General features: G+C 48.6%; 1 protein-coding gene across 3 annotated transcripts in view; it reads right to left on the bottom strand.

Moving 5' to 3' along the window:
- ARHGEF9 (Cdc42 guanine nucleotide exchange factor 9) overlaps window positions 1–25,928 on the bottom strand; it is a 240,944-nt gene that overhangs the window by 181,911 nt on the left and 33,105 nt on the right. For all 3 annotated transcript variants that reach the window (XM_031944668.1, XM_031944669.1, XM_031944670.1), the window contains 2 exons: window positions 23,545–23,686; window positions 16,679–16,788 (listed from right to left, as the gene is read on the bottom strand). In XM_031944668.1, the coding sequence (XP_031800528.1) occupies window positions 16,679–16,788; window positions 23,545–23,686 (252 nt within the window). The remainder of the gene's footprint in view (window positions 1–16,678; window positions 16,789–23,544; window positions 23,687–25,928) is intronic.

The following is a 25,928-nucleotide window of genomic DNA, read 5'->3' as shown; positions in this document are numbered from 1 at the left end:
GTCAGTTCGTAGAAATGAAACTCGGGCTCAAGAAAGGGAACTCTTTGCCCAAAGACCACATAGCTAGTAGGTGGCAAAGCTTGAAGCTACGTCCTCTGACTACAAATCTCCCGCATGTCACAAAAGCCAAAGGATTCCATGTCAGTCCGGCAAAGTTCGGATCCATGTCAGTCCCACAAAGTTCTGAGCCACAGGAAACTAGCCTCATTTACAATTTCAAGCTCCTTAAAAAGCATGTCTTCCCACTAAAACCTTGCTTTGGGGTCAGAATGGTCTGAACCCAGCACCATTATGTCCCTGGCCCTTCAGACAGGAAGAAAGTACTTCAATTTGGAATAATGGCTACTTTATCTCATTTCCTTTAGGTAATTAGCAGGTAGCAAAAGCTTGGGTATAGAAAGGATCTTTTTTACTTCCTTCCCCCTCTTCTCTTCTCCCCCCAACTAAGAAGACTTGTTTGCAAGAGCTAAGGCTGCAAAAGAGTCCTCTCTGGCTCAGTTTTCACCAAAATGCCTTCTGGCCATCTGCTTGCCTATCCCTCAGCCTTTTCCTGCAACCCCCCCCCCAAAAAAAAAAAGAATTGCCACCTGATTCTTCTACTTGTTCATCGTCAGTGACTAACAGGTGTTCAAATCACATCAAGGATATTGTGTATTTCTGTAACTCTTTAGTTTACAAAAGCATCTGAGGCACTGAGCATCAGTAAGCTGGGTCCTCACCTTTGGCCATTAAACACAGGAAAACACCAAATGGTCATCAGCCCTAGGCCCCTCCCCTCTTCTTTTGCTCCCTGGATCTATGGACATGTAGCATGATGACTCTGAATATGAGATCCTTATTCAATAACCAGGGAGTCAACTTAACATTAGAGAAACTGAGTTGTATCAATATTGACATTTTCATTATAAATAAAAGCAGAAGATATATGTTGCGGTTAAATGGAAGACGGGCTCACAAGTGGTCCTTAAAGTGGTAAATAAGAGCCACGGCAGGGTTGGTTTTGTCCTGCTTCCAAAAGCAAGAAGAAATATCCATTGTAATCACTTGCTAATTCATCTTTTCTTGGAGTGTCTGTGATGAGAGTAAGCAACCAGATCTCCAAGCAGATAGCAGCAGCTTAGGCACAAGGAGATGTTACAATGGACATGGAGGTGAAAGAAATCTATGAAGTACTCAATTACATCTTCCAAATGAAACTCATCATATATTTTACTAGCGATTTTGACTTCAAGGTGAGCAGATTAGAGGACAGTGAAAAACATTGGAAAATATGACTCAGGATCATCAAATGAAAAGAGTCAAGGGCACAGAAAATACAATCTTCAAGGTCGACACCAGTAAGAATATAAACTGATCTGCAAAATCTTTGAGGGGAGGATAGTGGATGGTTTTGAGCAGTACTACCTTCTAAAACAATGAAAAACGGGGAAGAGAAATACAACCTTATCGAAAGCTTGGACTGAGACCCAATTAAGTCAAATCATACTAACAGGAAGGAAGGAAGGAAGGAAGGAAGGAAGGAAGGAAGGAAGATGGAAAAGATAGGAAAGAAAGAAAGAAAGGTGGGAAAGAAAGAAAGAAAAAGGAAGGGAGGGAGGAAGGTGGGAAAGAAAGAAGGGAGGGAGGGAGGGAGAAAGGGAAGGAGGGAAAGAAAGAAAGGGAAAGGGAGGGAGGAAGAGAAAGAAAAAGAAAGAAAGGAGGGAGGGAGGAAGAAAGAAATAGAAAAGATCAGTATAGATTTCTATAAGAAATTATTTTATCCATAAGTGGTAGTGTAGCCAACACATCTGGGCTCTAGCTTTCCACCCTCATCTCCTCCACTCCCCAGCATAAGGATGGAGAAATTATACTAAAGAAAATAAAGATAGAAAGAGCCGCCAGAGCAGAGCAAGTGTACCCAGGAGAGGTCTGTGATAGAGGCAGTACAATTTTGAAGATATTGAAAGATTGATTCTCAACATCCCAAATGATGGGGGGAAAATGAGTTACTGGTAATTTTTCTAAATGGGTTGATTAAGACAATAATAACTGGCAATCAATAAATACACCTACTCTCTCATCACTAGGAATTCTTTCCAAGCACCATCTATACTTCTATTGAATCTATCCTTGATGAAGCAACAAGAGGAGCAGGCAGGCTTTCCCGAATGATGTCTCTGACTAGAGTACATTTTTACAGTCACACAACTGTCTGGAAGGCTGCGGAAAATCCATGATCTCATTGTACTTACTGCTTTGGGGTAAGCAATTCAATCTGGGAGAGCAAAATGCCACCTTTCAGATTTATACAAGAACATGCCTCCACTATATATGCTAACATCATATGGGATTTTTGGTTTGGCACAACACAAGAGTTTGGTTTAATGACTCTCTAATTAGTGATATTAAACAAGGAATAAATCAGAGAGAGACACACACATCAAAGCTGTTCATTGCTGTCATGGAAGATGCCTTGTGGAGAGTCTAAATCAAAGAGGGAGGATTCCCTGGGGAGGGTGAGATCCTCAAGATGTCTCCGCGTGTGGTGACCATGTGCAGGCCCAAAGTCACTGCAGAGACGTCTAAATGGGATCCGTTTCTCTCTCTTTCTCCCCCAGACCTATCACTTCATTGTTGGGCCATGATGGCAAACTCAAATAGAAAGGGGACCACGGAGTTATAGATAAGGATCCCCGGGGGGCCACATATTGACTTTAGAGAATCACATATTCCATTTTAATCTGGTTTGGTTACTTAGGAGCGTAGTGGCCACAAGAGGCAGAAGCTCATATATTTGACACTTCTGAAGATAATGCCTATCAACGACACTCCCTCTAATGATATAGATCAGCATTTTCTTTTAACATTCATTTTTTTAAAAATTGAGTTCTGAATTCTCTCCTTTCTGCTCACCCCTCCCCCACCTACTGAGAAGGCAAGAGATGGGATTATCAATTGTGAAATGATACAAAACGCATTTCCACATCAGCTACGTGCAACATAAAGACTAACCTGGCTCCTTCAAATGTTAAATGACTTGCCCAGAGTCACAGTGCATCCAAGACCAACTGGAGATCTTTCTCTGCACTGGGATGCTCAACAATCTAAAAGAATTCCTCCTATCACTCCATCCATATGGATGACGGATGCCTCCGCTATCCCATCAGACGGTTCACCCACAGAACTGGCCACTGGGTACCTGTATCTTCGCTGAATCAGAGGGACAGTTGGCCGATTATACACAAGACTGTGCAGCGATTTCAATGCCCCCGAGTTGTTTCATGAAATAAAATTCAGAGGATCATCGATTCAGAGCTCTTAGAGGAGACCCGTGGGGTCACTTAGCCCGCCCACCATTTAAAAAGCAATATTCTCCCAGTCAGGTTATTGGACTGGGCGTCATGGAACGCCATCTCCTCTGAAGAATCCAAATTACAAGTCACCCGAAAGGCAGCAGAAAGAGCACAGACAGGGAGCAGCCTGGATCCCCGAGATGAGTTGGACACAAGAAGAAATGCAAAGGATGGCATCAGAAAGGAGCAAAGGGAATGAGAACCCGATTCTACTGATAGCACACCACATTTCATAAAAGGTAGTCCAGACATTATCGATCCCATTTTACAGATGAAGAAACTGAGATGCAGAGTTAGGAAATGACTTGCCATGTCATTTGGCAAGCGAAGGTTGGAGCCCCAGGAGGCTGGTGACTCTCAGGCTGATGACCAGCCTGCTCCCCTAGCATCACTAATGCCATACTGTAGTTGTTTTCCTGGGAAGGGACAGCAGACTGAATTACCTATTTATTCTCCCTTCTATACCCATCTGAGACCAACAGAATGCTTTTGGCTCATGGCCGACTGAGGTTATGATCCAAAGAAGTGAACTAGATTTAACTAGAAATCCTCCCACGCTGAGAAGATGGCCTAACAAAGTCACAAGCATCCCTTTTGGGTATCATTCGAGTCAGCCTGGTGTAACGATGGAATCCAACTCCAAGGGTGCACAGAGAGAAGTAGTGTTCTCTGTGGGCATATATTGACTTGGAAAACTACATAACATTTCCCAATTACATTTGCCTCTGGTTTGGGGGACCTTAGTCACATGGACAGGAAAGTGGACCCGAAGTCATAAGACCTGAATTCCAATCCTGCCTCAGACGCTTACAAGCTGTGTGATCCTGGGCAAGACACTGAACTTCTGTCTGACTCGGTTTCCTCAGCAGTGAAAAGTGGCAGTCGGACTTCTAGTCCTTAGATCCCTCCCAGTTCTAACTCAATCTATGACATAAGAGCTAAGTGGTGCAGTAGCTAAATCATTGAAAGATTCTGCCTCAGATACTTACTGATTATGTGAGCCTGAGCAAGTCATTTCACCTTTGCCTCAGTTTTCTCAACTGTAAAATAGGGATAACAACAGCACCTACCTCCGGGGAACATTATGAGTATGAGGACTATTATAGCACTACATCCCAGGGTCATTATGAGAATCAAATGAGAACATTTATAAGAAAGTACTATATAAATGCTATTATTATCAGAGTAAGTCATACTTATCTAAATCTAAAATATTCTGATATAGCAGCTAGATGTGATGCCATAGTGCACAGAGCGCTGGCTCTAGAGTAGGGAAGACCCGAGTTCAAATCCCACCTCGGGTACTTACTAGCTGTGTAACCTTGGGCAAGTCACTTAACCATTGCCACCTCAGTTTCCTCATCTGTAAAATGGGGGTATCAATAGCATCTACTTCCCAGGGTTATTGTGAGAATGAAATGGTATATATGTATACATAAAGTGTACAAATTTTGAAATGCTAGCAATACCATCTATTACGATCATTATTTTATATCTATTTTTTATCAGAACAAGCTATTGCTTTGGCCCTTTTCTGGTTAAAAAATAAAAAGCCACCTCTCAAATAAGTTTTAATTTTCAATATCTGATCTCCCCAAAGAGATCTTAAAGAAGGGAAAGGGCCCTGTATGTGCAAGAATGTTGTAGTGGCCAGAAACTGGAAACTGAGTGGATGCCCATCAATTGGAGAATGGTTGGGTAAATTGTGGTATATGAATATTATGGAATATTATTGTTCCATAAGAAATGACCAGCAGGATGATTTCAGAAAGGCCTGGAGAGACTTACATGAACTGAGGCTGAGTGAAATGAGCAAGGCCAGGAGATCATTATACTCTTCAACAACAATACTATATGATGACCAGTTCTGATGGACGTGGCATCTTCAACAATGAGATGAACCAAATCAGTTCCAATAGAGCAGGAATGAACTGAACCAGCTACGCCCAGAGAAAGAACTCTGGGAGATGAATATGAACCATTACATAGAATTCCCGATCCCTCTATTTTTGTCCACCTGCATCTTTGATTTCCCTCACAGGCTAACTGTACACTATTTCAAAGTCCGATTCTTTTTGCACAGCAAAATAACTATAGGGATATGTATACAGATATTGTATTTAACTTATACTTTAACATGTATTGGTTAACCTGCCATCTGGGAGAGGGGGTAGGGGGAAGGAGGCGAAAAATTGGAACAAAAGGTTTTGCAACTGTCAATGCTGAAACATTACCCGTGCATATATCTTGTAAATAAAAAGCTATAATAAAAAAATTATATCTGATCTCATAATCCTCTGCTGATTTTATAGGGTTGTTGTTTAGTCACATCTGACACTCCAAGACTCATTCCTTTTACTAGGCATATGTGCAGAAGTGTTCTCACTGTCTGCAATTCATGGGTCCTTTCCTTGGGAGGAGGGATTGCTTCCTTCATTGCATTTGTATCCCCAAACCCAGCCCAGGACCTGGCGCTTTAGGAGGAGTGTGAATGGACACTGGGAAGTGATGAAGATGAACCTAAGGCCCACTTGGGGACTCACAGTTGTGTAGCCGGAAGCCCCAGCCACCCTGCCGTTCCTGCAGTCTGTTGATTGCACTCCGTTATTATCATCCTGGCTCCCCACATCTGCCCTGCGTTCGCCGGCATGGGGCTCGCTGGGTCTTCTAGCACCCTATTCTAGCTCACAAGGGCTGGCCTTCTCTGGAGCTCCTGATGCCTGGCTTCAGAATGTTAAGAAGTCTTATTTCCCCAAACTAACCCTTTACCTTCACAGGGGCTGGTTAGACAACTTTCTCCCTTCTCCGGTCAGCTCAGGAAGTTCACCTTGGAGACGCCCAAGCAAAGCAGGACAAGGGCCTGGACTGGGGCTCAAAAGCCTGGGCCTGGGAGGCTAATGGGGTGGCTTCTTCCTCAGAAAGCTTTACCTGCCCAGCATCCCTGGTAGAGCCCAATTCTCTTGAGACTTCCTCTCCTTTCTGGCAACACTGCCCTCAGAGGACTAAGGGAGGCCACCCGCTCACCTCTGGCCAACTCCCTAGAGGGTTGCCAGGTAAACTGCTGCCATCCGGGGGCTTTGGGTCACCGACATCTTGCAGCCCTAGGGCTGGCTCTTGGCACTGAGCCACCCTACTTGGAATTCCATGCCCCAACTGGAAGCAACCTTAGGAGTCCCATGCCAGAGGAGGAGAGGACCTCAGAAGCTAGAATACAGAGCTAGGAGAACCCTTAGAAGGGAGGGCATCGGGAAAGCGGGGACCTGCCAGCACGGGATCATTGAACCCGAGAGCCGAAAGGGCAGCATATATACTGTTCGCAGGACATCAGAGCAAGAAAGGAGCTTAAGAAATGGTGGAGCTCAGAGACTTGGAACACACATTGATAGGGACTGTAAGAGAGAAAATAACAGACCTGGACATGGCCCCTTCACACAGACCCCCAGAGCCGGAGTGGATGGATGTTAGCTCTCATCCACTTTGGCGCCCTTATGCTACTGATGAACAAACCGAGACACAGGGAGGGGGAATGGCTTGCTCAAAGCCGCAGAGCTCAAGAGTGACAGAATCGGGAGGAGAGCTCAGTGGTCTGACATGGTGCTGTCAGATGTATTTTGTCATTCTTGGAGATCAGATCCATGGTCACTGAGACCATATGTCTCTCTCCGTCCTCAGTCTTCACCTCAGCTACTGCAACGCACCTGGGCCCTCCCTGTTCTTCCATGTGCTTTCCTCCAACGATGTGCCTGCCTGCGCATCCTGGGGGGCTGCTGTCCACATCCACCCCTAAGCTCAATATGATGCTCGAGGCCTTCTCTCCTGACATGACAAAGGTACCGGGGAAGACCTGAGTCTGTCTGCCTGTCATCCCTCACCCTCACCACATGACCAGACCATCTGTTCTTCCTCTCATCTGCTTCCCTCATGACATCCTAAAAATCCCCCACCGGTTCTGTGCTGCAGCTCGATGCCACCCACTGTGTGTCTCCCACTGTGTGATATTCATTTTAATACTTGGGAAACTGACATAGTCTCACACCCCCTGATAAGCACCCTCAGGAGAAGTCAAGGCATGGAGTGAACTGAGTAAGCACCCCGCCCACCTCTAGGGTGACTATTGATAGTGCAAAGATGGACATTTGTTTCTGGGAGAAATCTGGGGTCATTAGAGAAGTTTTGTGATCCACAGGGCGATGGGGACTAGGCCTGTGAAGTTATCTGGAACTCCCAGGGAAGGAGATTCCTTCCTCCGATGTGGTTTGTCTCCCCTCCGCAGCTGCTACCGAGAGGTGACGCCACTCGCCCTCCCAGGTCACCTCGCTGGGATTCGCAAAAGGCCCGACTCGAATCCAAGGCTCCCGGGCTTTGAGGCTGGCTCTCTCCCCACCGTATCACTCTGCCTCTTTGCAATTCACAGCCAGTCTCCAAACTCCATTTCACCAACAGCTACGACCCTGGACAAGAAGCTAACAGGGTGACCCCACCCCCTTCTCACCCTAGCTTCAAGTATTTGAAGGTCTGACTGGCAGAATCCGACATCTAGCCTCAGAAATTACAACCAGGTAGCAAGGCTGAAAGAGACAGATTTAGGCTTTTTTTGTGGGGGCAGGATCGGAGACAATAACATAATTTATCTCAAAATGGGACAGGCTGTCTTAAGGTAGAGACTTCCACATCAACTGAAGTGTTCAAGAGACTACATGACGGGTTGCTGGGGGTTCTCTCGAAGGTGATTCTGTTGGGCCTCAGGTTGGCCCAGAGAGCCTCTGAAGGCTCTTCCCAGTCTGAAACACTGTGCTTCTGGGGGCAGCGAGGGCCCAGCCTCCACGCCGGCTCTCCTGCCTGCCCCAGCCTTCCCGGCTCCATGCTATCTCCCATTCTCTGCCACCCAAATGGCCCGAGTGTTTGCCCATCTGCTGCCCACACCGCACCACGAGTGCAGTGTGAATTATTATTGGTAATCAACATCTATTTCTCCGGGGGAGAAGACGGTTTCTCCTCTACAGTGGTGCAGGCTCCCTAGAAACTAAGGGACTCTCAACTGAGGCCCCTGAAGCTCACCTAGGCCTCTGCATTTTCTCTGGGGTAACCGTGGCCCCCACCCCCACCCCGGCCCACAGAGCCTGAGAACAATTCTGATTGGGTGTCAGGCACGGGCTTCGTGTGGGGGCTACAGCGGCCCACGGGTTCGGGAGACGCCTCTGTGGAGGGGGCTGGGTCATGCTGATTTCGAGAGCAGGCTGAGCAGGACTGTCTTCTTAAGAATTCTGGCACAGTGAGTGGCGCTCCTAATCCCAAGGAAGCCTGTTATGTAAGTATCAGAACAAGATACTCCCAGAGAACTGGAAGAAGCTGCCTCCCGGGCCGGGGAGGGGCCCAAGGACCTAGAATGTCAGAAAGAAAAGGGACCTTCTCAGAGTATCAGAACCGGGAGGGCCCTTAAATAAGACAGAAGGAGGCTTAAGGGCACAGAAACGGAGGGGGCAGGCTCTTCTAATCCCCCCTCCCCCTCCCCTGGCAATCCCCCAATCTGGCCCTCCCAACACCCAAGGGTTTCATGGCTTCCTCCGCCCCGCTGTCACCAAGTCCTCCCCCACATCCCCCCCGTGGGCGCCCTCCCCCCGGTGTCAGGCAGCGGATGGTCGGGTGTGGGTGCCCCGGCAGGGGCGTCCAAATGAACCGCTGGGTCCCTGGAAAAGAAGGCGGACAGGCTGTTTGGATACTTTAATTCCAATGTGAAGAAATGAGCCTTAGAGATGGAGAGCCAGGCTACCCAGCAGCTGGATGAGTCCCCGGGACGGTTAGTTACACACTGTACTGCCAGGGTGGTTCCTGGGCTGCCCATCCCTGGCCAGTCCCCCACAAGCGCTTTCTCCTCGGCCCTGGCCTTCTTGCCTCCCCAGAGGTCCAACGTCCTCTGCTGCCGCCCGAGTCAGGTGATGCGGAAACAAAGCAAGCAAGCGAGGTAGTAAGCGGTCTGGAGCTTGGAAGGAGGCATGGTAGTGCTGGTGGGTGAGCCCTGAGGGCAGGCAGGCGGGGAGGGATGGGAGCCGACGGGCAGGCAGTCTCTGGGTGAATTCTATGCTCTGCAGGCCCTAATGTGAGCAGAAATCGAGCAGGATGGGGGGGAGAGGGGGAAGAGATGAACAGAAAAAGGGAGAGAGAGAGAGGCGAGCTGGATGGCTCAGAGAGGACAGAAGAGAGGGGAAATGAGAGTGGGGAAAGGGAGGAGAATGGGATGGGGAAGAGGAAAGGGAAAGAGGAGGGGGCAAGCACAGGAGTCAATGAGGAGGGAGGGAGGGATAGAGGGAAGGGAGGGAAATAGAATGGGGTTTGGGAGAAGGGAGGGAGGTGAGGAACGGGAGAAGTCAGGGGGAGGGGGAATGAAAGGAGAGATGGGAAGGATTCAGGGACATGGGAAATGGAAGGGGGGAGGCATGAGGGGAGGGAAGAGGGGAGATGGGAGGGCAGAAGAAGGAGGTCCAGGGAGAGATGGTAGGAGAGGGAGAGGGGGAAGGGGAAGAAGGGGTGGGTGGTGGGAGGGGAGCAGAAGAACGGTTGATGGGAGGGAGAAGAGGATAGGGGAGTAGGGGACGAGCAGGAAGTGTCTGAGAAGTTGAGGGAGTAGGACAATGGGGGATTGGAGGTAGAGGGAGGATGGGGGTCAGGCAGGAGGGGGTATGGAAGTGAGAGGAGGAAGATGAAAAGGGAAGGAGAGGAGGGATGGGGGAGGGAGAGGACAGAGGAGGGATAGAAGAGGGAGAAGAAATGGGAAGGAAAGGGAGAGAGGCAAGAGGAAAGGGAGAGGGGAGGTGGGAGGAAGGGGGAGGGAGAGGGAAGATGGGAGAGGGAGGAGGGGTTGGGGGTGGGGGAGGAGTAGGGAAGGGAGAGGGGGGAAGGATAGGGCTGAGGCGGGGAGGGAGAGAGGGAGAAAGGAAGAGGGGGAATGAGAAAGTCAAAGTGAAAAGATTTGTAAGAATACAAGAGAAAAAGTGAAATGAGCTTTAGAGCCCAGAGAGATGGTTAAATGAGCAGTTCCACTAAGCCAGAGACAAGGTTGGAAAGATTAAGAAATTGAAAAAGAAAAGAATGAGCGCAGAGAAGCCTTTGGTTGGGGAAAGGAGAGGGGGGGAAGAGACAGAAACACAGAAAGAACAGTTATCACCGAGCACTAAACTCCTCCGGCCTGCTTCCCATTTCTCCCCCCGACACACACACCAATAGACATCCCAGTCGCCAAAGCCTGTCGAGGCTGTCACCCCGCCAAGTCGTGGCCACATGCACACCTGTCAACAGCCCAAAGACATCATTAGGCCAGGAGGAGGCTTAGAATTTCCAGGAACTTCAGCCAGGGGCCAGCCAAAGACTAGAAGCTTTGGCGGCTACTGGACCCCTCCCTCCCACCTGAAGGGCTTCCCAAGCTTCTCGGACCTCCGGGTTCCTGCTCTGTGAAATAAGGCTGGAATTAATTCCCTGCTAAGTTAAGCAGCCGGTGTGCTGGGAGGGCCCGTTAGTGAGAGCCGGAGGCTGCCCCAAAGGGCTCGGCTGTGGACAGCTCCCTGCCTGTGCTGAGCAGCCTCCCTCCAGGCAGCTTTAATATGAGGATCCATATTAGGGGTCCTCAGGAGCGGGATCCAGGGACATCTGCACCCAAACCAAGCTTGGCTCCTCCCCTCTCCTTCCCGTGGCAGTGCGCAGCACAGCACCCTCCCACACACGGAAGGCGCTTAATAGTGTCTCCTGAACTAGTGACCAAAAGAGAGCAGGGTTAGATCTGGAAGGGACGCCAAGAGCCAGAGTCCAACCCAGACTCAGGACAGGCCCAGGGAGGGGAAAGAACATTCTCAGGTCACACAGGATCTGAAACTTGGACTCCGCAATCCAGGCTCTTTCTCTCATACTTATCCACCGTACTCATTAATTATACTTCATTTTTCAGAAGAGAAAACTGAGGCCCAGGAGAGAAGCCTTGCCCAATCTCACACAGGTAGAGAGTGGCAGAGGCAGGATTTGAACCCAAACCCCCGCTTCCAGATTCAGAGCTAGCCTCGAGGCCAAGCCACCCAGTGCCAAGGTACAGCTGAAGAGCCCGGGCTTGCCCTGGGCCACCCCTGCCAACACCCTCCTCCACTGGCATCTTTACAATGACTCGAGCAGGATTTTAGGAGGCCAGGAAGATGGACCGACTCCTTCCCCCCATATTCCAAATCCCTCCCCACTCAGTATGGAAAGGGAGTAAGCATTTATTAAACACTTTCTCTGTGCCAGTGCTTTACAGATGTCTGGCATCCCCTTTGCTTCAGGGAGGCGGAGAGCTCTGACTCAGGATGAGCGAGGTGATGCTTTGAAACCGTGGGCCTCAGTTTCCTCCTCTGGGAGATCAGCCATTATTATTTCCTCTGAGGAAGGCCAGTAATGGCTTCCAAGTGTTTATAGGACAGTCGATATCCATAATCTTCATTTAAGACTCGTAACAAGCCTGCACTGATGTAGGTGCGGTGCTCCGGATACTCTTATCATCATACCTCTTTAATAAATGAGGAAACAAGTTCGGAGCGATTGGGCCACAGAAGATGAATTCCCCCTCCCCTTTCCCCAAACCACGGAAGAAAGACTCCATCACCTAGCATGGATCAAGAGCCCAAAGGGACCTCAGATCCATTCTATAGAAGAGGAAACTGAGGCTGAAGGCCTAGGGTCACAGAGACCAGAAATGATAGAGCTAGGACTGGAACCTAAAATACTGGAGGGCACGTCAGACAACTGCCTCAAAGCAGAGCCGTACCCTAAAGGATTACGAGATTTTCACCGTAGTTACATCAGGGTAACCCTGAACAAGTCATTTCCTGTAAGCTTCAGTTTCCTACTCTGTAAAGACTTGCTAATCCTCACACTCCCTCTTTCTCCTGAGGAGGGGAATGTGCTCTAGAAAGACAAGCCACCGTTACCTCAGAGGTTCAGCAACATCCACCTTTATTTACCCCATGGCATCAGCCTTTTGCAGAGGCTATTTTTATAGGTAGAGAAATCTGCCTCAAAGCTGAATTTTCTCACTCTCTCAAGACACTATTTGAAACCCTCAAGTCCACAGAGTTCTAGATCCCAAAGGGCAAATGCTCATTTTACAGATAAGGAAACCAAGGCAGAGAGGAATTGATTTGCCCTAGGTCACAAAACTAGGAAATGCCTGAGGCTGGATTCGAACTAGTATTGCTAACTCCGGGCCTAATATTCTATCCCCTCCATTACGCTTCCTCTCCTTACTGACCAAAAAAACCCCAAACCAAAGCAAACCACACAATGATGGCGTCTGAGTTGGGAAAGGCCTCCTTGGTCAAAACCCAGCCTGCTTGAGAACGCCCTCTCCTATGGTGCTGGACTGGGAGCATTCAGTTTCTGCTTAAAGACCTCCAGGAAGGGGGACCATTACTGCCTATTTCACTTAGGTAAAAGTGACTAGGAAGGTTTTAATTTGTTTTTTTTTGAAATCCAGACTAAATCTCTAACACCCCCCCACCTCCCACCCCACCCCCGCCCTTTGCAAATCTCCAGGATTCGGGCGCTTGTTGGAGTTCAGAACCCTCCTTCTACAGATGAGGAGAGCAGAGTGGCTCATCTGTCCCCAAGGTGGGGCTGGGAAAGGCTAAAATCCTCCAGGAAGGGGCATGATGCTTACTTTGAGCACCCCTCTGGCCGGGCCGGCCCATCCAAAAAGGGCCCGCAAAAGTCAGATGCTGAATCAGTGGCTTAGGGCCAGATTTAGAATTTCAACCTCCCTCCCCCCACTCCTCTCAAGCACTTTACAGTTATCAAGTAATTAATGAATTAGTTTTTAAAAATATTTTCTCAGCCTGGCAGCAGAGAAGAAAGAAGCTGGGCTAAATTTAACTTCCTGGGGGGCGGGAGCGGTTTGAGTTGGCTTTTGCTAGGGGATGGTAGGGCTGGGTTCCACACTTCTCAGGAGGGAAAGCCGGGGAGAGGCCCCCGACCCACAGATACATTTCTGCAATGCCCGAGGCACTGGGAGAGTCTTGGAATCTCATTTATAATGTTCTGGACTTATCGGAAGCTGTTTGTCCCTCTGATATTCTACTTTCCCTTCCCCTTTCTCCCTCCCCTTGCTGGGGGCATCATTAGGATTTAGGAGGGTCACAGGCCTGAAGTCGTCTACATTATGGTGACTACAAGGCAGACCTTAAGAGGTCAGGAACACAAGGGTTCACTTCCTGCCTTAGACCTTTCCTAGCTGTAGGACCCTGGCTAAGTCACTTATCTCTTAATACCTGAGTGATTTTATCTGTAACATGTATGGATTGGACCCAATGGTTTCTATGGTCTCTTCTAGCACTATATTTAGGATGCTCTGTGTGGTCTTGGGCATACTTTTTTTTTCTTTCTTATTTTCTTTTTCTTTCTTTCTTTCTTTTTTTTTGCTGAGGTAATTGGGGTTAAGTGACTTCCTCCGGGTCATACAGCTAGGACTTGTTAAGTGTCTGAGACCAGATTTTAACTCAGGTCCTCCTGACTTCAAGGCTGGTGCTCTATTCATTGAGCCACCTTGCTATCCCTTACACATACTTTTTCAACTCCATGAGACTCAACTTGCCCCTCTTTAAACTAGACTAGACCTTGGAGATCTTTTTCAGTATAAGGTTGAGGATCCTATGACATCCATGGGCCTCAGTTTCTTCTGAGGGGGTTGGGTTAGATGGTCTCTTGAGGTCCCTTGCAGCTTTTGATCCCACCCTTTAAAGCCCGGCTCAAATGCCATCTCCTTTAGGAAGCCTTCCTTGATTCCTACCACCCCTATTAGTACCAACCCTTCCTCATCAGACTCCACGGATCTCTTTTCACTTGCATCAAGAACATTGACACATCTCATTTTTATACTTGCTAGTTTAGGCATCCAGGGCAACTAGGTGGCACTGCGGTGGATAGTGTTGTGTCTGGACTCAGGAAGAGGAGTTCAAATCCAGCCTCACACACTTGCTGACTGTATATAACTCTGGCAAGTCATTTCATCCTGTCTGCCTCAGTTTCCTCATCTGTACAATGAGCTGGAGAAGGTAATGGTGAACCACTTCAGTATCTCTGCCAAGAAAACCCCAAAGGATGCCCCAAAGAGTCGGACATGACTAGAAGGACTAAACAACAACAAAAGTTTAAGCATCACAGCGGCTTTCGAGTCTCCCAGCTCTGGGTTCGAGTCCTGGCTATGTGGCCCTGAACATATCAGTAACTTCTGAGGCCCCAGAGAAGCCTCAGCTCCCGAGTCCTCTGTAGAATCACTGAGATTTCCCCACAGTGCCACCCCCTGGCTATGCCCTGCACTTGGCAGAGGTTCAAGCAACCCTCTGAGGTGCGAAGGCATTAAGCCAAGAACGCTCTTGCCAATATGCCTAGCATGTGCTGATCTACTTTTTGCTATCCCTCTATTCCACTTCAGGCCAGGTCTAATCACCAGGGAGATCACCCTTCAACATCTCATCGAAATCGGCTTCCTGGCCTCTGTTTACCAAAGGAATCTGGCTGGCAAAGCTAGAAGAGTGGAGCGTTTGGAGAGGGAAGGAATCTTAAGAGATCAACCAGCCCCAGGAGGCCCTGAGAGAGGGAGATGCCTCCTACATCAGCATCTCAGGAAGCATCCGAGACATCTCTGAGGAGAGTAAGCTTTGACTGCTGCCCGCTCTCGGAACGATGGCCCAGGGGCCGGAACAAGGAGGCTTCTGGATCCTCCCCCTTTTTTTGCTCATCTTAAGCCAGTTCAGAGGTCTGGTGGCCTCAGTGCATTATAAAAGAAAAGAGCAGGGAAATCTGGGAACCTGGCTTTGAATTCTGAAATTCTAATGCAGAGACTCAGCCGGGAGAGTTGGACAAGTAGCTTCATCTGTGTGGGCCTCAACCTCCCCTTTTGTCAAGTGAGAGCATTTGATCTAGTAGACTAAGAAATCTGCCAGGGCTTTCAAACTCCCTCAGCTTTGCCCTGCTTGTCAGGTCACCAAGTCTTTGTCTTTCCAAGATGATTTCAAACCTCCTATGACTTAATGCTGTTTTCAAGTACATACAGTAATTTTATGAAGTTGAGGCAGCCTGACAGTTCTGAGGTCAAGTAGGACAGATGTGGGGAAAGCAGCTTAAATGAAATCTGGAGACAAAGCGGGCCTGAGTGTTCTTGCCCTTTAGCTCCAAAGGAACAGAGTGCTCCGAGTCCTTTGTGCAGAGCGGTCCGAGAGAGACTCTTCTGCAGCAAAGATAATTGTCTGTCTAAGCACTGCTTTTTCAGCCGGTCATTTCTAAAGACTTGAAGCTTGTATTTTTCAACATACGTGTACCCACACAAGCACGTAAGTCCACATGCACATTTCTGAGGATTTTAGGCGGGTATTTTTCAACAAATCTAGACACGGCAGGCACCCAGGTCTACATGTCCAAATGCTCTCCTCCAAAGGTCCATGTACACAGAGAACATGAACACACACACAGATGGATACAGGCACCTATCTATATAGCATGTAGAAGGTTACACACACACACACACACCCAGAGGCTCCGACATACAGAGCTGGAAGGGAGGGTCTTCATAAGCCAGCTAGTCCAAAATGCTCACCGAACACATCAAAAGTCCCAGGGAGATGAAATAATTCATGCTCATGATAGTGCAGTAAGATCACAATGCAGATCTTCTGTCTCTAGGGAACCTTCTCTTTCTTTCCACTTGGCTACAGAGCTTCCCCATGTTGTCCGAGACAACAGAGACGTGTGCATTAGGATACTTGAACATACATAACTCCATAGCAGATAAATAAACACGTATGCACGGACAGCCACGTGAAAGACCATATGCATGGGTCCACACACACCCTGGCAAGCACAAAGTCCTGCTAACACTCACCCTGGGAACTCCCAGCTTGCCTTGATATCTGTGAAACAACTTTCCCTAAGAGACGGGCCTGTAAATATATCACCCGGGAGTTCCAAAGAGAGCCAGGAGCCCACAGGATGTTCACAAAAACCGGCCAAATAACCTTGGGCTTGAAATCTCACAGTTTCCCCATCTGCTTGGGGAAGGCAGCCAAAGTCAAGGGCGGGAGTGAGCGGTGGGGGTCCATAAAAGGACTCAGATTTGTCTCTCGGAGAAATTAATTTCAGAGAAAAAAAAACCCCAAAGGTTAATGCTCTCAATTTTAACATCTCCATATAATAACTCAGAAACCCTTTTTAAAAATCACCTCTACTTCTAACGCCGGAAGGGCTGTCGCTTCAGATGTGGCCAGCAAGAGAAAAGCCTTGAGATGTTAAATGCCACCAGCCCGCCAGGGTCCCCAGAGGAACAAGGAGTAAGTCCTTACTTTGTTAACGAGTACTTGTTCAGCCCCCGGTTTTAGAGGCTTCCAGTGCTGTCTCTTCTTTCGTTTTTCCCTCTGGACTTCAAGGGTCTTGGAGTTTAGGACTGTACCTGCTGTGGGGACAAAGCATAGAAATTGTTTGTTTGAGGAAATTTAAGCCAACTTGCTCAACCGAGGTGCAGGGAACTTGCTGAATCCCAGAACGATAGTGGGGAGGTTCCTCGGAGGCCAGCTAGTCCAGCCGGTGAGGAGATGAAGGCCCCACGAAGAGAACGGTGGGACCAGGGTGACTGCTGGGATTCCACAGCCAGGCCTTTTGACTTCAATGGGAAGCATTTATTCAGCACATACTATGTAACGTATTATGCTACGTGTTAGAAACAGAAGAGTTTCCACCTTCTATCCAGGAGACACGTTCATAAATAATCAAATACAACCAGGGAGATCTGTCCATAAATACAAAGTGATTCAGTAAAGGAGGTTATGGCAGTTGGGAGGCCGGGATGGAGTGGCTCATGTGGGAAGGGAGCTGGAGATGAGCTTCAAAGAAAGGTAGAAATTCCGAGAGGCAGATAAGGAAGATGGGTTTTGTAGGACTGGGGTGGCCAAAGAGGAAATAGGGAGAGGGAAGTGGAACATCATGAGTGGGGAACAGCACGCAGGCCCGTGTGACTGGCTCGGAGAATACAAGAAAGGAAGTAAATTGGAATAAATCTGCAGAGGCAGGTTGGGGTTATGAAGTAGCAGAGCCAGGTCTTCCACCAAGCTACCAGCAAGTATTCATTCATTCATTTGTTTCTTTTCTCAATCATATTTTATTTTTTGGTTACATGTAAAGATAGTTTTCAACATTTGTTTTTGTAAGATTTTGAGTTCCAAATTTTTCTCTCTGCCTCCGTTACTTCTTCCCTCCCCAGGACAGCAAGTTAGCTGCTATAGGTTATACATGTACAATCATTTTAAACATATTTCCTCATTTGTATTTATTAAGGCCTTATGTGCCAAGCACTGTACTAGGCACTACGGTGGATCTGGCCTCCTGCCTAGTCCAGTGCTTTCTTCATTAAAGTGGCACGCTTCTGTTAGTAAAGACACAGAATGTCAGGCCTAGAAGGGAATTTAGAGGCCCTTCAATTCACATGATGGAATGAAGGCCAAGAGAGAGGACAGTGACATCCCACATCCCCAGTGGTCTTCTGTCATCAGGGGTCTAATGAGTCTGTCAACAGCCCGAGACTGAGTGCCAGGGAATAACGTGAAAAGAAAGGGCCCACCTCTGGGCCATCAGGAGGGAACTATGTCACAGCTGGAGCTTCCCAATACCGTGTAGAGGCAGGCATTAATACTAAAAATGTGGCTCCCAGGGTTAAAGGACAGGCCTGTGCTCACACACGGTTTGGGATATTTAAACTCAGCTCCTGCCCCTACTCATCCTGCTCTATCACCGGGCCACCAAGGAAGGGCCTCGAGGGCCCACACGATGGCACATCAGACTCGGCCATCGAGTAGTACGGCCATCCCCGGGGCTGTTAGACTGGCCGGTCACTTGCCCTAGCCAGGCAGGCCGCACCACCGCGGAGGAGGAATGGCTGAAAGTGGCTGGAGCATGGGACCTGATCTGGGAAAGAAACCTGGTCTGCTTAGGCCCAGCTCAGCATGGCTTTGCTTTGTTGGTTTGTCATGGTTATTGCACAGATGTGAAATAATTAGGGAGGTTGAGTTGACCTAGAATCCTTACGATAAACCATGCCGACGCTGGGCCAGTTACAGACACCGTCAGAGCCGGAAGAGGCCCGAGAACACGGAATGGCAGAGCTGATTTTAAATCGCACCTTCAACTCTGAGCGAATTATTTAACCTCTTAGTGAGTTTTTTCAACTGCAAAAATGAGGACCGGGCCCCAGCGAGCTCTAAGTTCTCTACCTTTAGCACTGATGTGATGTTAGTGAGAACAGTGACATGACTTGTATAACCACAGGTAAGTTACTTCTCTCTGAGACAAATAACTCCCCCCCCCCCCCCCAATCTTTGGGCAGAAGTTACACTGGAAACCTTGAAACACTAGAAAAGTATGAATCATTCTTGCAGGTGACTAGGGGGCAACAGTGCCTGCAGTCAGGAAGACCTGAGTTCAAATCCTACCTCTTGACACATAAACTAGTTGTGTGATCCTGAGCAAGTCATTTAATCTTATTTGCCTCAGTTTTCTTATCTGTAAAACAGAGAACACAGGCCTTTCAGCACTGTTGTGAAGACCCCATGAAATTAAATTTGGGAAGAACTTGGCATACTGCCTGGCACATAATAGGTGTTACATATGATTACAACCAAACTTGTGACTTCATTTGTATAGGGAACTCCTTCCACCGATACAGATGAGCCCCTTCCTTGCAACTTCAAAAGCTTGCCTAGGACCTTGAGAGATTTAGCGCCGTGCCCAGGGTCAGCTAGCCAGGAGGTGCCAAAGTGTGGAAGCCCAGCCTTTCTTGAAGGAAGGCTACTTCGCTAGCTGCTGCACTACACTACCTCTAGCACTCTCATCATTTTCCCTGTCCAAACTGTTCCTGCCCCCTTCTCTTCTCTCCTCTTTTGGGGCCCCACTCTCTGGAGTGTAAGACATTCCGGAGGGAGAAGAACAGCCTCGGTTATCTCCCGCCTGCTCGACTGAAGTCAGCCAAGTATCCCAGCCCCGTGTCCCCTGGGATGGATTCATCGTCTTCTCGGACCCCCCATCCTTGAGTACATTCTTGGTTGAGTACAGGCTGTACTGCCCACATAACTGCCCTCAGAAAAAAAAGACGTTCGTAGGAAGAATGACTTCAGAAAACCCAGCACGGAGCATGCCGTTCTTTATACATCAGGACATTCTGAGCCCAATGGAAGGCTGGGAGGTGAGGGGGACGGAGGTCACCAGAGCAGGCTGGACGGGGGGACGGAGGTCACCAGAGCAGACTGGACCCTAAGAGTGGACACCCAGGAAGCCCTGCTCCCTTGGTCCCTGAATCTCTGGTCTAAGGTGCCCCAGACTGGCACCTTACCCACCCCTTGCTCCAGACGAGCCTTATTTTCAGAGCTGGAGGGCAGGGTAAGAAAAGAGTTTATCTAGGTCACATCCCTGCCTCTCAAGCAAAATTCCTGGTAGAGGGATGCGGTTCCCCTTCTTGAAGAAGCTTGGACCCCTTGCTCAAGATTCCCGTGGCTCTCTAGGACTCTCACTCCTTAGGAAAAATGAGACCTCACAGAAGCTCCCCCCTTGTCAAGGGTGCTTGGCCATCTGTCTGAAGCTGGAGGACCCCACAGTGCTTCCCCATCTAACTTCCTCCTCTGCTGCTGCGACTCCATCTCTCTGGGGACAAGAGAAGGCCCCGAGAACCAGTAAATTGTTTTTGTCCCATATGGAAAGATTTGTAGTTATACCTTTGACAGAATCCTAGATTTCAGGTTGGAAGGGAACCCCAGAGGTCATCTGGTCGCATCATTTACCCCCAATTTCCTGACACCAAGTCCGGGGCCTGGCCACATCTTCAAAGGGATGCTGGAAAACCACAAGTCACTCCTGTTCACAAATCGACTGTACCAGCAGATTGGAGGCAAGCGGTCGTTATAATTTGCCCAGACCTTCGCCAAGCCTGTGATAAATTATCTCGTGCTATTCTTGTGGAAAAGATGGGGGGGAGGCTGGACACGCCCCGCTGAGGTGGGCTCTGAGCTGCACGGATGGACGATGGCAACAAGCGGCCATTAGAAGTTCAATACCAGCTTAGAAGAAGGTATCCCATGGAATATCCCAAGAACGTGTGCTGGACCCTGAACTATTTAACATTGTCAGCCCTGCTTGAAATAAAGGCCTGGTTGAGCTGGCAGCTTCATCCAGATTGCAGCTGACAAAGATGGGAGGGAGGGAGAGGGATTCAGAGGGATTTTGACAGGCCGGGAAACTGGGCTAAATCAAATGAAATGAAACAATGGGGGGTCCAGGCAAAGCATCACATTTGGGTTCAAGAAAATACTGTCAGAGGCATAATGTGAGAGAGACACGATTGATCTGAAAAAAATCTGAGGTTCTTAGTGGATTGCAAGCTCCACAGGAGACAGCAATGCGATGTGGCAGTGGCAAAAGCTAATGTGCGCTCTGGGTACTCTGGGAAGATCAGAGCTTGCTTCTGGAATATGACAATGAAACTCCCTCAATTTTGGGTCCTGGGCTTGGACCTCATCCGGAGCATTGGGCTCTCTTGCGGATGCCATGGCACGTGCAGTGGAGTAGCCAAGATGGATGGGAAGAGAAAGCATGAATTGAAGGTTGGCTCAGAAGCACTGGAAGAAGGCTTGTCAAGGGGATGGGGGAATGTAATTTTGTTCTGCTCGTCCCCCTGGGGCAGAAGAGGAGGCAGCCCGTGGAAATTATGGGGAAGCACATTTTTGTTCAGTGGGTGGAAAACCCTTGGGATGAACGTCAGCCCCAAGCTGAAGGGGCAGCCGGGGCTGCGGGCAGAGGCCAGACAGCTACTTGTCAGGGATGTAATAGGGAACATTTCTTCTTGGGTCGGGTTGAACTGGATGGCCCCTGCGGCCCTTTCCAGCTCTTGGGTCCGTGACTGTGATGCATCTTCCAAATGGAGAAAAGGAGGCTCGCGTTACTTATCTCGTGGGTTGGTGTAGGGAGAAAATAGTGTGGATCTCACAGGGCTACAGAAACACCGATCGACACCATTTTATCGTACACGAGATTAAAAGAACACGAGAATTGTCGATTATATAATTATGGGTAATGATAAGTAAATCATCTCTATAATAGCACAGGCTTGAATCATCCACACTGGCCAGTTGTGGGCACTTATCTACCTACCCAGTTGGAGCTGGCCCCGGAAAGGAGGAGCTGATAGAAGCTGGCTTCCCAAAGAGGGTTCTGATGTCAGCATCCTCCCAGGATTATTTTTAGCCAAGGGTGTCTGGCTGGGACCTTGAGAAGGGAAGCTGCTACGTGGGAGCCACATATATCCTTAAGGTGAGAGCAAGCTGTTAAGCTGATGGTGATGGTAATGGTGATGGTGGTGGGGCCTGCCAGCTCCCAGGGGCATGTATCTCACCCCAGACCTATAAATAACATCCCTCACCCCACCCCATTTTTAGCCGGGGATTAAGTTTATCCTTACTGGGCCTTCTACTGGGGCCCACTCCCGGCTTCTGGTGGGCAGCAGGATATTAGTAGCTGAACCAATGCTAGGAGCACTTTCTGGCCTACTTTGGGGCCCATGGGAGACCTGCGAGGAACACCTGTCAACTTTGGGGGAAGAAATGGATCACAGACCTCAAGTCAGTGTTCGAATGGACCTTAGACTGTCTGCCAGGAAGAGTGCTAAGAGCTGGGGAGAGACAAAAGACTCTCTGCCTTCAGGGAGCTTACAATCTAATGGAACCTCTCTCAACTCTGCCTCTAAAATGCAAGTGGATAATGTTCTAGCATCACTGCCTAGCTCACAAAGTTGGACTGAGGAAAACCCTTATGGCAAAATAGAGAAGTGGATTTTATTATTCCATGTGTGGTCTCATCGGGAGGAGGAGCTCCCACAGAAGAAACTGCCTCCGCCAAAGCCCATAAGCATCCGCTCTCCAAGTCTGAGTCTTCAAACTGGACCTAAGCCACTGAAAGGGTCAGAAACTTGTGCAACAACATACAGCAAAGATGTATCACATGTGGGTCTTGAAGCTGAGTCCTCTTGTCTCTAGCCTGGCTTAGGCCTGCCCCTCTCTCTAGCCATTCTAAGTCCTGCTTGATCTCCACTCACCTTTGGGTGCCTAATCCTTTCCCACACATACAGGCTCTTTCCTCAAAGCCAGGGACCCAAGGCCAAGCCCATACCTACCTCGGCCCTCCTCAGAGAAGGCCGTTTTTGCATTTTGCCTCCTACTCAGAGACAGGGAATCAGTGCATTCGCTCTCCCAGAGGGGTTTGCATCTGAAAAAGTACTCCTAAGAGAGGCCTATCCTTGGGACTCAAAGGTCCTCACGGTCCAAGGCCCTGGGAACAGCTCCCACCTGTTACTTCCCAGCTCTGTCGACTCTTTCCCCCTCCCCTTCCCCTACCACAGGTCTCAGTTTTCTTCTCAGTAAAATGAGAGTTGGTCTAGATGACCTCAAAGGTCCCTTCCAGCTTGAGAGCTAGGAGCTTAGGCTCCCCGGATGTCCGCAGTGGAAAAAGCCTTAGAACAAAAGAAACTTGGAGCTGGAAGAATGATAAAAAACCAAACTGGTCCAGGTCCTTTCTGTTATAGAGAGGAAAACTGAGGCCCACAAGCATCTCTAAAGTGTCGAGGCCTATTAACAGCAGAGCCTGGATGAGAATCCAAGCTGGAGGACTCTCAAACACTTGCTCTTGCCTTTGGAGGGCAGAAAAAGCTCTGGGGAAGGGCCCACTCTCTGTGACCCATTTGGGGTCTTCTTGGCAGAGATACCACAGTGATTTGCCATTTCCTTCTCTAGCTCATTTTACAGATAAGGAAATCGAGGCAAATAAGGTCAAGTGACAACAGAGTTGATTCCAGGTCCGATGCCCTATCAGATGTGAGTTCAAATCTGGCCTCATACTTACTGGCTAGGTGATCTGCAGTAAATCACTTTACATGTTTACTTCAGTTTCCTCAAGTGTAAAATGAAAATAATAAGAGTACCTACTCACAGGGTTGTTGTGAAGATCAAATAAGGTAATATTGGGAAAACACTTAGCACAGTCCCTGACACTACCTTGACACGTAGGTACTATTAAATGTCATCTATGACTACTAGCTCTTGTCAGGGGACGAACGGGATACAGGAGGGCCTTGGCCCGCCCAAACGTGTCCAAAGCACCAAGACCCGAGGGGACCTACCTGGGTTGAGAAGCAAGCGTCTCCTCCAGCCAATCTGGTCCAACCCCATGGGTATACTCTGAGAAAGGGGTAAAGAATGGCATCGATCCAAAACCTTGAAGGATGGTGGTGACGGTGAGGGGTGAGGAGGGTGGCAAGATGGCTGCAAAGCAAGGACACGCCAGTTACCAATCTGCTCCCGAATGGGGTGGGGAAGGGGAGCCAGATGGAAAACGGAAGTGGGAATAGGTAGGGCACAGAGGAAGGGGAAAAAGCTCAGAGGTGAGGGAGCATTGAAAGTGAAAGAAGGATGGTGGGGACACAGCCTAAGCGAGTGGAGCCTGGGGTCAAGCCACAAGACTCGGTCATTTTTGCCAAGCTGCCTCCTTTGGCCCCTGAGTTTTCTGGCTGTGATCCAGAGGATGGGTCCCTCTCAGCTCTTAGTCTTAATCCCTCGCAGTTATCCCCCCCTCCACATTGCAGGGTTAGGAGTGCAGCACAGTCTAGAAAAGCCACATAAAATGTTTTGGCCTTCCCTTTGTACTAGAGGCAACAAATCTGAATTATGACAGTATTCAAAGATAACACGTTAAAATTATACAATACTATACACACATTTTATGCAATTAGGGGTTTCTTTTAAATCTATTTTCTTTTGTGAGGCAATTGGGGTGGTTGTTGTTTTTTAATCTTTCTTTTTCCTTTGGAAAGTATGAGTTTCTAAACCTTTTCTGTGTTGTTTGCCAACATTCACATGTTTGAGGCTTCTGCAACCCCTCCCCCCCCCCCCCCCCCTAAAATTCCCATTTGATTTGTTATGCTGGTGGGGATTGTGCAATAGGGAAAGTTGCAATGTGAATGACATGACTGTATTTTTTACAAATATGAGAGGTAAGATGGTACAATGGCTAGAGCCGGCCTCCCCCCCAGGCCAGGTCAAGAAGGCCTCAGCTCAGTTCCACTGCCACATGCTAGCTGTGTGACCAGTTATAGTCACCTACCTGTCAGTACTCAGATAAGTTGCAGAGAAGGGACGGCCTGCACTGGAGAAGGGCATTTCCTCACTGGTAGTGCCTACATCAAAGTAGTCACAGGCCAAATGGTATCGCTCAGATTCTCAAAGCTCTCTGGTATCCAGCACCTCTTTCACTTCACAAAAGCCTTGGGTTCTCACCTTTTTTTCATCTCCTTTTTATGGTCAAGTTTGGTGCTCTGTTTTTATTAAGAACCCGCTGGCCCAGGCAGTCGAGCTGAGAGAAATGATTATTAATGACCAACGATTTGGGCCAATCTGGAGTTTCCCCTCTTTTTTCTAAAGTCCCTTGAGGGCCATTGCTGACAGACCCCACCCAAGTGGGGGAGCCATTGTGTTCTGCTTAAGCCTGGGATGGGGCTTAAACTCTTTGATAACAGATTGTTCTAGGAGGGGGCTAACTTAAGAAGTAGATAATGTAAAGTTCAGGTCCAGCCCCTCACTGTAAAATTCATTCTCTCATTAACTATTAATCTTTCACCTAAGAGAGGGCTGGCCAATGACCATCCTTTCATTAAAATGCTGGCGCTATCAATAAAATGGTTAACTTGCCCAGATGCTGTCTTTTGAACACTTTGAATCACCACAGAGTTTTGGTTCAAAAGCAAGAGGACCAATGTTTGAATTCTTTACCAGACACTCTCTGTGAGGGCAAATAACTACCTCCCTGGGCCACCTCTGTCAAAATGGGGGAGGGGGGGCAGAGGTCCCTTCTAGCTCTTGACTTATGGCGGTGGGAGCATTTAGTGAGCGGTCCAGAGAGGAAGATACTGGCCAAGTATTTCTGGATGAAGTTGCAGGAACACCCTCAGGTGGCGACTCCTCTCCCTCCCCAGGGGGCTTCAGGTAGGGACTGGGCAGGCACTTGGGGATATACCATCTAGGCTGAACTAGGCAACCACCGAGTCCCTTCCTCCAGTAGAAAGAAAATTACAGAAAATTCTGTAATTCAGATATCTGACATCTTGTATCCTAAGGGCCTTTCCAGGGTGACATTCTCTGACTGCATTTGCCGGAGACTGGCCTTGGCCACAGTGCCCATAATGGCCACTTGATGTGATAAACTTCCTTAATAAACTCCTTGTCACCCAACGGAAAGTCCCGTCTCACTCTTCTCCGCATTAGTCCCTGGGAGCCTAATAAGATTATAAGCTTATTCAGTGAAGGGAAGTGGGTAACTTGTCCCATCCCCAAGGTCCATTGTGTAGTCAAGAGCAAGGGTGAACTCTTACCGTGCAGAGGCCTCACAACTGCCCTCGTGACAACCAGAGGCCAACCAAGCTGGATGGCAGAGCAATTGACAGGGACCTGGGCTTCCTGGCTTCAAATCTCAGTATCTGTGGAATTCTGTGCCTGTCACAGAATAGGCCCC

Source organism: Sarcophilus harrisii, chromosome X, assembly GCF_902635505.1.
Source record: "Sarcophilus harrisii chromosome X, mSarHar1.11, whole genome shotgun sequence".
In the NCBI taxonomy this organism is placed as follows: Eukaryota; Metazoa; Chordata; class Mammalia; order Dasyuromorphia; family Dasyuridae; genus Sarcophilus; species Sarcophilus harrisii.
This window is presented reverse-complemented; position numbering and strand designations above follow the sequence as displayed.